At 47.0% G+C, this 16,308-nt stretch overlaps 2 protein-coding genes across 4 annotated transcripts in view; one reads left to right on the top strand and one right to left on the bottom strand.

Annotated features, from left to right (window-relative positions):
- The window catches only part of jmjd8 (jumonji domain containing 8), a 160,224-nt gene that overhangs the window by 129,230 nt on the left and 14,686 nt on the right, over positions 1 to 16,308 (top strand). The window lies entirely within an intron of this gene.
- Positions 1,097 to 15,448, bottom strand: taok2a (TAO kinase 2a). Of its 3 annotated transcripts, XM_084037601.1 has the most exons (21): positions 14,992 to 15,448; positions 11,823 to 11,963; positions 10,397 to 10,468; positions 10,211 to 10,312; positions 9,991 to 10,036; positions 9,799 to 9,895; positions 9,594 to 9,707; positions 9,365 to 9,456; positions 9,182 to 9,275; positions 9,011 to 9,092; positions 8,748 to 8,918; positions 8,356 to 8,565; positions 7,785 to 7,913; positions 7,462 to 7,698; positions 7,248 to 7,376; positions 6,962 to 7,165; positions 6,456 to 6,695; positions 6,088 to 6,309; positions 5,544 to 5,726; positions 4,086 to 5,180; positions 1,097 to 4,050 (listed from the first exon to the last, which is right to left on the bottom strand). In XM_084037601.1, the coding sequence occupies exons 2-20, from the start codon at positions 11,952 to 11,954 to the stop codon at positions 4,113 to 4,115; spliced, it is 3,624 nt and encodes a 1,207-aa protein (XP_083893727.1). In that variant the 5' UTR covers positions 11,955 to 11,963; positions 14,992 to 15,448; the 3' UTR covers positions 1,097 to 4,050; positions 4,086 to 4,112. The 3 variants fall into 3 exon arrangements, with proteins under 3 accessions (XP_083893727.1, XP_083893726.1, XP_083893728.1); XM_084037600.1 differs by having other exon boundaries at positions 1,097 to 5,180; XM_084037602.1 differs by having other exon boundaries at positions 1,097 to 5,180; positions 6,097 to 6,309.

Below are 16,308 nucleotides of genomic sequence, written 5' to 3'. Positions count from 1 at the left end.
GAACTTTAGATCAAGCCATGAGATCATAGCGACCAAAATAAAAAGTATAATTTCACCACAAGGTGGCCGCCGAGTGCGGACCTGAACACACGTCATTGAACTTTTAACCAATGAGAACCATTCCACTGTAGCGGAGGTGTGGACAAGCGAGTTGCAGCCGTCGTTCACCGCGCTGCCAAGCGCCGCAAGAAGCGCCTCTTAAAAACTTGTTCCCGCGATGTTCTGGGTCACGTGATATGGTCGCGACCCTGTGACGTCTTTGCAGTCGGCTGCTAAGTCGGACACAATTCTAGCCATCATGCATCGCTTTCAACCCACAATACATCACGTTAGGTAGCGCGCTGCAGGCGGCTACATCAAGTCAAACGAGCCTATAGTATGTCAAATGTCACAAGTGTAAGAAAATGTTAAAATGCAATTGACAAGAAAATACTATTTTTATTCTTTATTCTTTTTTACTTTCTATCTTTAATTTAATTTAATTTGTATTCTTTATTTTCTTTAATCTTATTATTATTATTATTATTTTTTTCTTCTTTCTTTTCGCCCCTGGGTAATGGGGGCGGGACTAGATAAGCCTCGGCTTCTCCCGCTTTCCCTTTCGGCCATGTGTATTCATGTTTACTGTGTGAGCAAGATGTGTGATGATGACTAAATGTACATGCCCGAAATAAACAAATAAATAAATAAATAAATACCTCCTTCATTGGTCTATTTTGAAACGGTGTGCTTATATTTTAAAAGACAGGATATGACGCAGCACACAGCGCGCGCTTCCCCTTTAAACGTCCCCGGAAGTACATTTCCTGCAGGGTAAGAACTTTTTTTTTTATTTAGTATTATTCATAGCAGCTTTGTGGTTCCAAAAGGAATTTTATTGCCAATTTGGATAAATATGATGGAGCCAAATGTGCAACAGCTGTCACTCACATCACGCCGTGTCAGGAAATTAATTTTAAATAAACATGGAAATAATGTTTGGAGCTATAATAATTCACACGAAGCAGCACTTTTAAGCAACATTTAAATAAAGTTATGATGGCGTGACCGAAACCGACTCCAATGACATGAAAACAAACAAACAACACTTCTTCTCTTTTTGTTCATTTATTTCTCCAAAAGTATTTTTGTTACGTTTCTGTACAACTCGTCTCTCAAACGTCCTCCGAACATTTTGGAACCTGAACATTTCAAACTCGTCCTCCTGCTGTAAAAACATCCGTCACACATCCATCATCTTCATCCTCATCTTCATCAGTCTCTCTGGGGGAGGAAGCTGTCAGCGAGGTCGTCCCTCAGAAACATGAAAACTGAAATGACTCGTGAAAATAAAAGGAACGACCCGTCAAATAGGAACACGTTGGGAAAATGTGCACATTTAAAAAAAAAAAACTCACATCTGTTTGATTGTTCTCAAGTGTCCAACTGCCCCTGAACGCCCCACAGAGGGGCCGTTTATGAACATGAAAATTTCCCAAAACATTCCTTTAAACTGTGAGGACTGAAAACACATAAATCCCACTGTCAGTGAACTGCTCACAGGATGAATCTCTGCTGTCGGAGGTCAAAGATTCTGAGTGCAGCTTTAATTGGCAAATTAACAACAAAAACAACTCCGGAATGATCAGCTGAGACGCTTTCAAATCACGTATATTGAAAATAAAACGGAAATAAAAGTTGGCAAAATGAAATCTCACAAACATTTTTTAAAGGTGTTTGAGGGAGAAGATGATCGACCCCCCCCAGCAGCCAATCAGGTCCGTCACACACAGATCAATACGACGCGTTGGGCGAGTTCGTTTTCACCACCTGAACGTCTTTGGCGTCTCCACGCCGGATCTACGTGTAAAAACATTTCCCAGCTTCCACTCGGCTTCCTCTCTGATCTCATTCTGCAAAAGGAGGTAGCCGTGGCGACGAGAGGCGGGTCGATCACATGCAGATCGCCGTCTGATTGGTTGGTGTTTTTTTCCTCATTCACACTGTGCAAAAAAAACCAACGATGACCCGTTTGTTTGGAGAAGCTTCACAAAGTGTTCAATATCAGATAAAGAATAGTCGCGTAAATACATTATAGAAATATTAACCTCACATTTTTTAAATTTCATTATTAAATAAAAAAATAACTTCCATAATAATGAGCTGAGTTTTAATAAATGTTCTTGGTTCAATTATATTTTCCACACATTTTATAGTCATATAACTTTGTTATATCAAATAAATAAATAATTATAGGAACAATAGGCGTGTAGTTTAAAATAAATGTATGATGATTATTATTAGAACTCAACTCACAACTATGAAATGGTATTTCATCCCTTCCTGTTTTACAGAAAAAAAATCACTTTTCATGAGAGCAGCATTATAAAATAAAATATTGTTTTAAAAAACTGAAATAAAAGGAAAAAAGAGCCAAATTCAAACAAAACCTGACTTGGAAAAAAATAGCTAAATGTCTATAATGAAAGAAACATTATATTCAATAAAACTGTTGTCTAATATCTATTTCCAACTATTAAATTTAATAGTGAACACTTTGCAGCTCCAGAGCGGAATATAAAACAAAAATAAAAACATGGCAACTAACGTCATCTGGAAAACATTCTGATTATTATGTTTCAGCTCGTCATTTTAATACTGGCTCAGAAAAAAAAACGAAAAAAAAAAAAGTTCAACGCAGGCCTCCACAGGAATGCTGGGAAAGGTAGCCCCCCCCTCCCACCCCAAACATTAATGTTTTGTTTTTTTTGTATAGCTCTGTCACAGTAACATTGCTGTTATTCCCCCACCTAGTGGTCAACGTTGGCAATTACATTTAAAAATCTGCATACAACATAAATATTACAGCTGCAGTCGAGGTAATAACGATAGCGTCTATTAGTCTAGTACTGCGTCTAGAGTCATCATCATCTTCCTCATCATCATCCTCACCACCAGTTAGTGCTTTATGTACACTGGGAAGTACAATGCAGGTCAAAGTGTTTGGACAGTGAGCGTTGTTCAGCGTCTGCAGGTCTCCGGCGTTTCTATGCATCTATATAAATAGGTAGTTGTGCACGTTTATTCATACAAGTGGCGTCTGTACACGAGCGCCGCCACCGCCGGCGAGAAAAAACTGCAACGAGAACGTCGTATCTACAGATGCAGCCGGCAAAGACGGGAAATGACAGGTGGAGGTGAGCTGGGCTCACTCAAACACTCTGGCAGCGTCTCCTTAAAGGAGCAGTCCGGCGTTTTGGGACGTTTGCTGCTTTAAGTCAAGTCAGACGAGAAAACTACGGCGGCCTATCAGGGTCATTGTAGGTCAAATCAAACAACAAAACCGGAGGAGGAGGGGGCAATATTCAGAGGAAAAAACTCTACCTAACCTAATTGAGATTAAAGTCAAACATTCACAAGAAATAAACCTCATATTTTCTGAGATTTAAGGGTAAATGTACAAGTTTTTCTTTTCTTGTAAATGTACGACTTTAACCTCAGTTTACCCTCTGAGCCTCTACTTAAGGCGGCAAACAAATGTCGGACCGCCCCTTTAAGACATACAGGGCAGGCGTCGGCCCCACAGACGGATGGCAGTGTTTCTTTAACCGTCACACAGAATCTTATTCATCACTACGAATAAAAAGAAAGTCTGAACGTATGAAACACCCACAAATAATAATAATTAAAAAAACGGGGTTTACAATTGAGCGTTATTTACAAAGTTACAGTGGTCGTTAAAGCAGCGCCGGCCGAGTGGAAGCTCCACGACAACCAGAACCAGAACCAGAACTCTGAGCAGCAGACTCAACCAGCAGACCAGGGTTCCTGTTGGACTCGTTCTGTCTCGTCACCGCTCCTGTGCAGCTCTGATGCGTGGACGAGGTTTTTAACGACGCCGACTCAACAACTTCCTCTCTTCCTCCACCGAGCAGCGGGAACTATTTAACGTCCCCAGCGCTCGGCGGAGGAAGGAGACGTTCAACTTTACACTTAAAACCGGTTTTTGTTTTGAAACTTTGCTCCACTTAAAATATTCTAAGAACATAAAACTCTGGTTTCTGGTCTGGTCTTCTTTTAAAGAAGCAGGACAACAGACCTCAGACCAGATCGGACCCTGGACCAGAGCCGTCTCACGAGTACGACAGGTGTGAGCCGTTAGAGATGTGAGACGTGACCGACGTGCTCCTGCTGAGGCCCCCGTCGCTCCCCCCGCCGCCCCCCGGACCGCCGGAGGCCGTCCTCCTCAGAGGCTGGGGGCTGTTCCTGAGGGCCATCAGGCCGGAGCCCCTGATGCTCAGGCCCCCGCCTCCATAGCCCCCTTGGGACGACGAAGACGAGGAGGCGGAGGAAGGCGGGGAGGAGGAAAGGGAGATGGGGGGAGGCGGCGGTGGCGGAGGCAGGAGAGCCAGGGACTGGGAGGATGCGTGTGTGGAGAGGTGGTGGTGGTGGTGGTGGACCTGGGAGTGATGGGGGTAGTGGCCTCCCCCTCCCCCTCCCCCCACCCACTCCCGGGACCGGTCCCGCTCCCTGACGTCGTGGCTCTCGCGGTAGAGCTGCGGCGTGCTCTGGTGGTGCTGGTAGTGCTGGGGGAGGTAGTGCTGCTGCTGCTGCTGCTGCTGGTGGTGGTGGTGGGAGGGGTGTGAGGGGTGGGACAGGTGGGAAGGGAGATTGGGATGAGAAGGATGAGGAGGGTGTGAGAGGTGCGACGGGTGTGAGGGGTGAGACGGGTGAGACGGGTGTGAGGGGTGAGACGGGTGTGAGGGGTGAGACGGGTGTGAGGAGGGCGGGTGGCCCCTGCTGCTCTTGTGCAGCTCGCTGTCCCTGCCGAGGCCGTGGGAGGAAGTGATGGAGGAGGCGATGGACTCGGCTCGGACGAAGCTTCCCCCCCCTCCTCCCCCGCCGCCGTGGTTCTGGCTGCGCCAGGACGGCGTCGCCACCGAGTTCTGCACGCTGTGGCTCCAGTGGCTCCCGGAGCGGGGGACGGGCCGCGAGGGCCAGCCGCTCGAGCCCGAGGAGGGGCTGGGGGTCGGGTAGCCCTGGTTGAAGGCCTCGGCTGGGATGCCGCTCAGCGCCATGTTGCTGAAGCCCAGACGCATGCTCTCCGAGTCGAAGGCCTCGATCTCGTGGGCCTGGCGCTCCAGCAGGGTCCGGATCCGCTCCGAGCGCTCGTTCTGCAGGGAGAGCATCTCCTCCTCGATCTGACAAACACACAAACAAACAAACACACACAAACAGCTTCTGTTTGATGATGATCAACTGTTTCTACAGGGACCAGCCTGAACCTCTACAGGGACCAGCCTGAACCTCTACAGGGACCAGCCTGAACCTCTACAGGGACCAGCCTGAACCTCTACAGGGACCAGCCTCTGAGCTGTCAATCACAACAGAGCCAAGAGAACCAGAATGATATTACGCCTGGAAAAGTAGTTCCTTACAAGAAGTGAGTTTGAGCTGGAAGGAGGATTTTAACTAAACGTAAACATTTTCAGGAACGTTTAAATCCACAACAAACAGACTCCCTTGGAGCCAGACCCGGTCCCTCCCCAGGAAGCCGGTCCTACCCGTTGCTCCAGCAGCGCCCGGCGGATGGAGACCCTCTGCTCCAGGTCCTTGACCTCCCTCTCGTGCTGGGTGTCCGTGTGGATCTTGATCTTGCTCTGGTAGGCGTTCAGCAGCTCCAGCTCCTGCTGCAGCTGCATCCTCAGGACCTGGTACTCGGCCTCCTGGGTCTCGTCCAGACGCAGCTGTGGGGGGGGGAAGAAGGAGGGACGGGGGGCCGGGACGTGATGTCATTAACTCGCTGGGAAAACATCTCAGTCCGGGTTCGTAATCATCTTCCCTTCAGTGTTACTTTTAATTGTGTATTTTTGGACTATAGTTGTATATTATGGGTTTTTATTTATTGTGGGTTTTGTCGCAGCACCTGTGTTTCAATACTTAATAATAATGTATGTGTGTATATATATATATATATATATATATATATATATATATCCAAAAAGGACCAAATATATTCAGTTTACAATCATATCAATCAGAGAGGGGTGCCGGTCTTGGGGGTGGGGGTGCAGGTCTCGGGTGTGGGGGTGCGCGGGGTTTCCTTGCCTTACTCACAGCCTGTGTGGACAGCATGTCGTTGATGGAGTGGTCGTACTGCTCGGCCAGGATGGCCAGCTTACGCGTCTGCTCCTCCTTGAGGCGTTTGAGAACCGCCTTGTGGTCGGACTTGGGAGTACTCTCCAGCAGGTGGTTCCTCAGGGCCTTGTACTGACGTGTCTGGATCTTGCAGGTCTCCTGGAACTGACGCTTGATCTGCATCTCTTTGGACTGAGACCAGAATTCAAGAACAGTCAGATGATATGGAATCAGTTTAACTCTATTTATTGATTTGATCTGCAGGTTAGGATCTGATCCAGGATGAATCTATAGTCTGAGACCTGCTGGGATCACAGTCCCCCCTCAGGTCTACGTACCTTGAGGCTCTTGGGCTGCTGCCGGACCTCCATGGTGTGTTTCTGTCTCAGCTCCTGCTCGCGGCGCTTGTTGTACTCCATCTGGTTGGTGAGTTCGGTCTGGTGCTGCGTCCGGATCAGGTCTGCCCGGGTCCGCTGCACCGACCCCAGCTGCCTGAACTCCAGCTCCTGGGTGGACTCGTGGTGCCGCAGCAACATGGCACACTCCAGATCCTTCTGGGTCTGCTTCTTGTTTAGGTCCTGTTGGGGGCGAGGACAGGATCACGATAGTTTACGTGGTGATAGTGTATCGATCTGATCAGATAAAGTTCTTTGTTTTAACCAATGTCCTGTCAATCAGCTCCACAGCACCATCTAGTGGACTGGAAATACAATGATTACCAGAAGGTTTCATTAAATTAGATTTAGGCCCCGGCTCCTTTATTATAATGATTATTCAACTCCTCTCGTCTGTCGGTGTGTTACACATGTAGACCCTCTAACGGGGGTCCGTGGAGCCGGCCTACCTCTCGGAGGAGGTCCTGCTCCAGATTGTGTCGAGCAAGCAGCATCTTCCTCTTGTACTGGCGACACTGTAGCTCGTAGTACTGCCGCTGCCTCCGCAGCAGGCTGGCCTCCTCCTCCGCCTGCATCTGCTGCAGACACTCCTTCTGACGCATCAGCCACTCCTGCTTCTCCCGCTTGGGGGTCGACTGGTTCTCACTCAGCTCCTGTTCAGGGCCGGAGGACAGAACATGAGTTTCTCTCGTTCATGAGTAGGGCAATATGATTTCTGTGATGCGGATTTCTGACCTCCTTCAGCTGGTCCTTGCGCTGGCGGTACTGGCGTTTCTGGGACTCTAGTAAACTGGTGAGCTCTTTCTTCTGCTGGCCCAGGATGTGCTGCTGGAACTTCTTCTCTTCTGCCAGAGCTGCTTTGGTCTGCAGGAGGACCCAACACATAGATGTCAATAAAGTCTAGTATTATTTAATATGAATAACACACTCTGGGCCTCATCGCCTTCACCTCCTTCTCCAGGATGGCCTGGTGCTTCTTGGACAGCTTGTCGGCCTCGGTGGAGAAGCTGTTCCTCTGGTTCTCCAGCTCCTTGTCCAGCTTCAGCTGGTGCTCGTCCATCTCCGCCTTCAGCTTGTTCTCCAGCCCCATCAGCTGTTTCTGGTGCTGCCGCCTCATGCGCTTGTAGCCGGACATCTGCTCCCGCAGCGCAGAGCCCTGCTCGTGTTCCTGGATCTGACGGGTGACCTGGAGTGGGTACAGAGAACCGGGTTTAGAACCAAAGATGACTCTTAAAACCCCAACGAGTCCGGAGGAGAAGCAGGAGGTCCTACCAGGGAGGCAGTCCGGATTGTGGCGAAGTGGTCCCGGTTCCGGTAATAGGCCCGACGGCGTCCAGCTGAGGGAGCCTGGGGCTGGTCCATCTCTGGCTGGTAGGGGTCATCATAGATGTTATCCTGACCCTGAGGAGGAGGGAGAAGAAGTGGAGGAGGAGGGAGAAGAGGAGGAGGGAGAAGAAGGGGAGGAGGGAGAATAAGTGGAGGAGGAGGGAGAAGAGGAGGAGGAGGGAGAAGAGGAGGAGGAGGGAGGAGAAAAGGAGGAGGAGGGAGGAGCAGGTACAGGAAGAGGAGGTGGTAGGAGAAAAGGAAGAAATACTTTTTAAATCACACATAAAACTTCAGGGACCATCTGTTCCTCTAGTTCCACAGACAGGAAAAAACGTCCTGTTCCAGAAGCAGTTCCTTCTGAATCCAACTGAGTCCCGGTTCCATCTGGTTCCATCTCAGACCTGCGTCTTACTCAAGGAATCCCGACTAGAATGCAATGTGATTTGTGTATCTGCATCTTAGATGACAATGTTCCGCTAGACTAATGAAAACTACCGAGTTCTGGTCCGGGTCTTACCGTGGGCCGGTGGATGATGGAGCTGTTGGAGGTGACGGTGTGCTCGCCCTCCTGCATCATGGCCATCTCCCCGCTGCTGTCGTCGGAGGCGTCGGCCAGGCTGTTGACGGAGCTGCTGTGGGAGCTGGCCGAGATGGACATGCTGGGAACGGACTGGGAGCTCTCCATGCTGTTGACGGTCCCGGTCCTCAGCAGGTACTGCTCCACCTCCTGGAGATGGATCGTGGATTGTTTTCATTCATAAATACGGACTAAAACAAGTGTCGTCAGCTAAGATACGTTAGTGATGGCCATGTTGGTGACATTGTATGAAAACTCGTCCTCCCCTGCTCCCCCCCCCCCCTCGCCCCCCATCCTCCTCCCTCCTCGTCCACCCGCCCCTCCCCGCTCACCTCCTCGTCCTCCCCTCCCTCAGACACGGGGCCGTTCTGCTGGGTCTCCTGGAACAGGATCTTCTTCATCTTGCGGTACTGCAGGTTGTCCAGCTCTCTCACCGCGTCCTTGGTTCGGGCGATCAGGTCCATGACGACGGTCAGCGGACGCTCACGGCACAAGAAGCGATGCTGCAGAGGGAGGAAGCACGGAGAAGACACGTGAGCACGGCGGCGAAGGTTAACGTTACCATGGAGACGACGGTGGCCGGTTCGGTTCTCACGTTCAGCAGCACGTCCGAGGTGGGCCGGTCCTGGGGGATCTTCTGGAGGCACGAGTCCACAAAGTTACGGAAGGAATCAGACCTGCGGAGCAACACGGGAGGATGTCATTCAATAATAACAACAACAACAACACAACCATCTTAACAATGGAGACGGGGAGAAGCTCTCACCAGTGGTTGGACTGCAGGACGGGGCTCTCGTTCTGAGCGATGTGATATAAGGCACTCATGGCGTTCATGTTGAACAGCGGCGGCTTCCTCTCCGCTGTGGAGAGAGAGAGAGAGAGAGACGGTGAACATCTGGAGGAACAGCTGGAGGAACAGCTGGACCCACATGTGGGTTCATGTTCTTACCCAGCTCTATGGAGGTGATGCCCAACGACCAGACGTCCACCTTGCCGTCGTATTGGCCCTCGTCCATCGCCAGGATCACCTCTGGAGCCATCCTGCAGAAACACGGCGATTAATCATTATTAATATGACAGCTGCACGACCGTCGGTCTGGGATATTCAAGCTTTCCATGGGAATTAGCAGGAAATAAATTACTAAAATGTAAATGTATTTTTCATTTCATAATCTCACCAGTAGGGGGTCCCCACAAAGGAGTTGGCGGGGGCCACGATGGAAGCAGAACCGAAGTCCCCCAGTTTGACCTGTCCGGGCTCCGTCAGCAGGATGTTCCCCGCCTTCACGTCCCTGCAGACCACAATCAGAGAAGTCCCATTACCCACAAGGCCGAGGGGCCCCCTGGGGGATTTAAGAGGACGGTAATCATCTGGGTTATTACCTGTGAATCATGTTGTGGGAGTGAAGATATGCTAATCCCTGCAATGCACCATGGGTAATAGCAGCGATTTCTATTTCCTGGAGCGGCTTTTTGTGAACTGTGAGGAAGAGGAAGAAAAAAAGAGACGCAAAGGATTCAGAAACAAGAGACGGGACGAATACAGAACGACGAGTCAGAAAGAGTTGAACTGACCCTCGAGGAGGTCGGAGGCCGAGCCGAGGCAGTACTCCATCACCAGCTGAAACCGTCACCATGACGATCAGAAACATCATTATTTACATTCACACTCACGAGAATAAACAGTGGAGGAGGAAGTCCTGGGCATAATACTACGGCATCTTTTACAAGTCAGAAGATACTAAAAGTATCTTGATGCAGAATAAACCATGTTCTTGTGTTTTGGGGGTCGTACCCATGCCGTGTGCTCCTTCAGGTAACAGCCGCGGTATTCAATGGTGTTCGGGTGGCGAAGCTTCTGCAGGAACTTCACCTCTTTGATGATGTCCTGCCACTTCTGCACACAAACACAACACAGTTCTTCAGGGACGCGTCGACATCATGACAATGACATCACACGAAGACATGAGGTCAGAGTTACCTCGTTGGTCTGCTTGCCGCTGTACGACATCTTCTTGATGGCCACCACCTCGCTGTTGCGAACATCTCGGGCCTGTTGGACGACACAAACGCGTTCTTCGTCAGAACTTGGAGAACACTCCGAGAACATGGGGCTCTGCAGGTTTCTAACCTCACACCTGAACGCTGCCCAGTGCCACCAGTTTGACCTACTGTACATTCAGTTTAGGAGATCAGCTTGGTGGATAAAGCCATCTGTAACCACGGTTACGGGAGGGAATGTAAACGATCTGAGCCCCAAAACACCACCACCAAAATCTTATGTTTATTATATTATGAGAGCAGTACCTCGATAGAGCAACTTAAACATTCGGTGCATTATTGCTGCCATGGATAAACAACATCCTTGACAGCAGGAAGTATTTAAATTCATCATAGAGTCACAGGTGCAGAATCATTAAGAGACCAGTTGGTGGCGCCAATAGATCATTCCAACACATTCAGAGAACAAAAGATGGGCATGACGATCCAATTATCCAACCAAACTACATTATTTATGGCTAAAATACTGATATTCCCTCAAATCTATTCCAAGAGCTTAATCCTCCAAAAAAAAGAGAGAAGAAAAATAAGGGGCGGGGCTTTATCCTAAATCCCAGGACAGGATACTGCCATCAGATACCGGACCAGGTCCTGCTGCAGCGTGACGTCCTGCTCCAGACTGTTAACTAAATGATGCATCGCTGCCATTTCTACGGTGACAAGTCAGACAGAAAACAGCATGAAATATAGAGCCAGACGAGGTTCCTTTAAGCTGCTGCTGCTGCTGATGATGTCATCAGTCATTTAAGGTCAGCTGACACACAAACAGAGCGCTCAGGAGACGCAGGTTAAAGCCACGCACACGTCTCTGAGCACGCCTGACGGCCTTTGAAGGATCCTCAGACGTCCAGGGAGAACGGTGGAGGTGTTGGTCTCACCTCACACCCCAAAGAGCAGACAGACAGGTGGAACACGACATGTCTGCCCACTGATTTCATAATGAGATGGGGATGGTCTTTTAATTTATGATAAAACACAGATAAGGCAGATTTTTTAAGCAGCCCATACACGGTCTCACTACCCAGGTCTCACTGCCCAGGTCTCACTGCCCAGGTCTCACTGCCCAGGTCTCACTGCTCAGGTCTCACTGCTCAGGTCTCACTGCTCAGGTCTCCTGGGCTCACAGCATTTCTTCTCATGAAATCCAATATAATCGTATTTACTGTTTGTACGTGATCTCTGGATCGACTTTCACATCTCTGATTTATTCACTGATGTTCTGCTCACTGATTGGTGGAGAAACTGTTGACCAATCAAAGAGCAGCAACCTCAGTTGACCACGGAGAACCTCTTTAAAAAAGGCGCTTGTTTATAACAACACAAAAGACAAACAGCGAAGGACTCACGAAGTAAACGGCTCCGAAGCTGCCGTGACCGATCTCACGCAGGTCAGCGAACAGCTTCTCCGGATCATCTTTGCAGAAGAGGTCTGCCACTTCGGGGTCTTTGAGGTTGCCTGCCCGTGCACTCGAGGGCATGGCCAGGGCCTGGAAGACAGGAAGGGAGGGGGGGAGAGCATGGGTGAGTCCTGTGAGGCTGCAGGGAGGAGAGTCAAAGTTCAAAGCAAGGAGACGCCGTCCAGGAATACTCAACTATAAAATATAGACCTTGATTTAAATGTTGAGCTTTAATGATTAACTAGGTACAGGGTTCCTCCACCTTCTCCAAAGTCAAATCCAGCACTTATCAAGCATTTCAAGGTGCATTTCCATGCTTTTCCAGCACCTTCCAGCTCAGTATTTTCTTGCAGAAATGCAGAAAATGCTGTTTTCAGTCCATCAAATATGAAGATCTTCTTTTCTCTGAAATTTCAAGCACTTTATTTGAAATCCAAGCACTTTTCAAAACTTGAAAACATCACACTAAAATCTAAGTGTTTTCAAGGATTTCCAGGTACGAACTCTGAAGATCGAAAATCAGTCAGCAACAACTTTTATGATTCATTCATCGTTTAATCTAAAATGTGTGTGAAACAAAGGAGGATTTTGCTAATAATGAGTTTAATCCCTTTACATTTACATTTACCTTTACAACAGCATCAGAGAACTATTAATAATGTTTGGTTGATGCATTGACAGAGCTGCAGTCATCAGCAGACTCCAGGTCTGTTTCGGTGTCTACTGAAGGAGCAAACCCTTTGGTTTATATTTGGATCGTGAGCCCACTTGGTGTTTGAAGCGAAGCGCCTGTTTTCCACTTCAGTCGGGCAGAAAACCGTCTAATTAATGTGTTAAACATGCTGGAAAATACACTAAAAAAAACACAAACTGACCCACATGCAAAACCCCCTCATGTGCAACAAAGTCAGGACTTTATCAGCTTCCCTGATGTTTCCAGATCTGTGATGCATCATGTCTGGAAACATCTGTAATATTCCAGGAATTTCAGTTTTTGGGAGTCAAGGCGAGCGGTGTACCTCGGCGCCGAGATGGAACAAGACGATCAGAAACGAGTTGGGACATGAAGCGAAACTGGATGTTCAACTGTGAAGCTGAGAGCTACAGACAGGAAGTGAGACTCTGGTCCATAAACTATCTAGTGACATTAACGTCTCCAGATGTGGATCACAACGACGACACGGCAGTCCAAAGGGAGCAGGTCTATAGGAAACAGGTCTAACAGAAACTGGTGTATAGGAAGCTGGTCTGAAGGAAGCTTGGCTCCCATTGAGGCTCCGCTGCTCTTTAAATGTAAGTCTGGGCTAGACGAGGACATGTTCCAACCTAGACCTGGAACCAGGTTCACCTCATGTTTACTCTGGCAGGAATATATGATGATAACAATCATCTAAATTGCATTCAATCCTTCACAGATATCATTCAGGAGGAAAAAACACAGAACTGAAAACTGTACGGTGCGTGAAGGCGACACAGTGGCATCCTAACCGTGGTTCTGGTCTGGTCCTGGACCTTTATCGTGCCACCCCACCCCGCCCCCTTCCACGTTCACTCCTCCACACCATATATTTCTATCACAATAAAAAGGCAGCATGCCACCAACATAACTGTGGCCTTCCAAAGAGGTCTTGTTAACTGCATTAAGATCCCCATGTTGTGGTATTCATGACTAAGTGGAAACTTTCCAAAAAAAAAAAACCAACTTCGTGGACTGAAAAGTGCCCCGTTTTTGTCGCCGTCCACCATCTTTTCCTTGACTTGATTCACCACTTTTTGAAAATGAGAAGACGTCTTGTGGGATCTATTTTTGTCATTTTTCCGAGGAGTGAGGCGGCTCTCACATGTTTAATCACACGGCGCCGTGGCAGCACGTTTCCTCAAACATCCTATGTGGAAAAAACAATCACTCTCTCACACACACACACACACACGTTCCTAAGTTAAATCTGAATCCAGCACTAGAAAAGGGGAACCAGAGCTTCAGACAGTTCTAAACACAACGGGTGACGTGAAATCTGGTGTGGCGGCGGCGAATGACCGAGATCACATGGCTGAAGTCAGCCGCTGACTTGAAGACAGTTTGCACAACAAAAGCTCCTTGTTGCTAATGTGTGTTCCTTCACACAACGTGGGGAAACAAAAACCTCCACCAACCACATGCATTTCTCATTTATGGGTTCCTCCATCTTTTCCAAAGTCAAAATCAAGCACTTTTCAAGCGTTTCAAGGTGCATTTCCATGCTTTTCCAGCACCTTCCAGCTGTGGTAAACTCCATATTTGTATCAATCCAATGGTCAGTATTCAGTCTACTTATTATGTCACTTGTTCATCACATTAAATGAGATGTTATTGTCCTCTAAACAACCAACATGATGTCTGGAGACAGCTTTTTACAGAAGGACCACAAATGAAAGGAAAACTAATTCCACTAACAGATCCACAGAAATATAATCACCAACTATTTTCATCATCTGTTCATCATCAAAAGTCATTTTTCATAAAGAAATGTCAGAAAATGCTGTTTTCAGTCCCTCAGATATGGAGATCTTCTTTCCTCTGTGTTATATCATATATGTCATCACACAATACATACATTTCAAGCACTTTATAAACCTTGAAAACACCACACAACATTTCAAGGGGTTTCAAGGATGTCCAGGACCCGAACGAACCCTGGATAATGTAATATATATAAAATAGTACAGTCACAGATTAATACTGTAACTATATTTATAGACGTTTGTGTCACACATACTTTCCCTGAAGGAGTATTTTAAATTCAGGACTAGTACAACAGTATCTCCCCAGTGTGGTATGAGTACTTTTAGTCCATCCTAGTAAAGGATGTGAATACTTCCTCCGCCGTGACTAACGGTCCGCTCTGTTAAATCCGGCTAACGTTAGCTCACCACATGAAGGCGTTGAAACAGACACGTCATAATAAAATAGTTAACGTTTAGCTGAAGCACATTTAAGATACATGTCATTTCACCGAAGGCCAACAAAAACAAACCAAAGACCACCGGGCGTCCCCGGACCCAGGTTTGAACCCCCTCCCCTGGAACAGCTAACCGGTTAGCTAGCATTGCAGAGCTAACTGGATGTAGCATTACTTACCGCGGCTTATTGTGGTTCCGCTCCGGAACAAAAATCCAACTGTTAGCGGCCGAAGCTACCGAGCCTCTATCCTCATAGCCGGGGGTTCTCCTCTCGGCAGACACTCAACACGACGTCCGGTCCATATTCTCCCACCCGAGCTGCGACAGTGAAATCAATTAACGGGGTTTTCAAAAAAAAAATCACACCGCTAGTTTAGCTGGTTGTCCTCTCCCTCCGCTAACTAGCTGTAGCTAATTGGCTAGCTTAGCTTAGCTCGCGAGCTAACGTTAACGTTAGCCGTTTTGCGGGGTGTGGCTGGTGTTTGTGCGCGAGGACCCGCTACCGAGCATGCCGTCCCGTCACACGTGACCCTTTAAAAAACATTACTCTTAAAAAATACGACTCAATTATCTGCGCCCCATCGCGAGGTCGGGCTCGTTTCTTACACCCGTTTTTTTTGTTCTTGTGCTAAATACAAGATGGCACAGACTTGTCGGGGCGGGACTCGAGCGGTGACCGGAAACTGACTGGTTCTACTTCCGCTTCACAAATAAAAGGGTATAAATAAATCGACCTAGATAACATTAATAATCTAGTACAAAGGCTCGAAGGCTTGATTTAATCATTTCTTCTTCTTTTTTTTTTACAAGTATATGTTGGCCATATTTCATGAAATTGGTGGCAGAAGTACACAGATATTTTATTTGAGTAAAAGTCCCACAATAAATAATATAATAATATATATATTATAATATTATAAATAAATCATTTAAATAAGTACGTGTATTCATTGTAATAACCGGCTTGTCTCATAGTCAGGTAAAATACTCAACATTTTTGATGATGGTTTATTGTATTGTTTTTTTAATGGTGTGTTATATAATAGAATATGTACAACAAAGAAAATGTATACAATGGTCAGATTATAAATAAATAAATACATATAATAATATTACGGGAAATTATTGATTGATTTTTTTTACGTCTGATCAGCACCTTCATGTTTTATATATATTGACTGAAAAATGAAATTATAGTTTCTTAGATAAAACTGAAAATCTTCATGTTATTTTGTTATTTATTCCCACATTAAATACATTTAATTATGTATACATACCGGTAATAATTAAATGTATAATTTAATACATTTAAATGTATATATATATATATATATATATATATATATATATATGATCAGCTGTAACCTACTAGTTTCCCTTGGTACCAATGAAGTATTTCTAGATTTGATGTGTCAGACATCCTGCGGTGAGGTGAGCTGACATCTAGTGGCTGCAATGAGTTCCCTCTGGATGAATCAATCTTTTGATCAGAAAC

This window comes from Eutrigla gurnardus (assembly GCF_963514095.1).
Source record: "Eutrigla gurnardus genome assembly, chromosome: 20".
Lineage (NCBI taxonomy): Eukaryota > Metazoa > Chordata > Actinopteri > Perciformes > Triglidae > Eutrigla > Eutrigla gurnardus.
This window is presented reverse-complemented; position numbering and strand designations above follow the sequence as displayed.

Excerpts from the sequence above, each read along its gene's own strand:
- taok2a (XM_084037600.1), bottom strand. The coding sequence starts at position 11,954 with ATGCCCTCGAGTGCACGGGCAGGCAACCTCAAAGACCCCGAAGTGGCA. Across the intron at positions 8,919-9,010 it reads CCTCGGACGTGCTGCTGAAC|CATCGCTTCTTGTGCCGTGA; the intron begins GTGAGAACCGAA and ends CTCCCTCTGCAG. Across the intron at positions 7,166-7,247 it reads GCAAGGACCAGCTGAAGGAG|GAGCTGAGTGAGAACCAGTC; the intron begins GTCAGAAATCCG and ends GGCCCTGAACAG.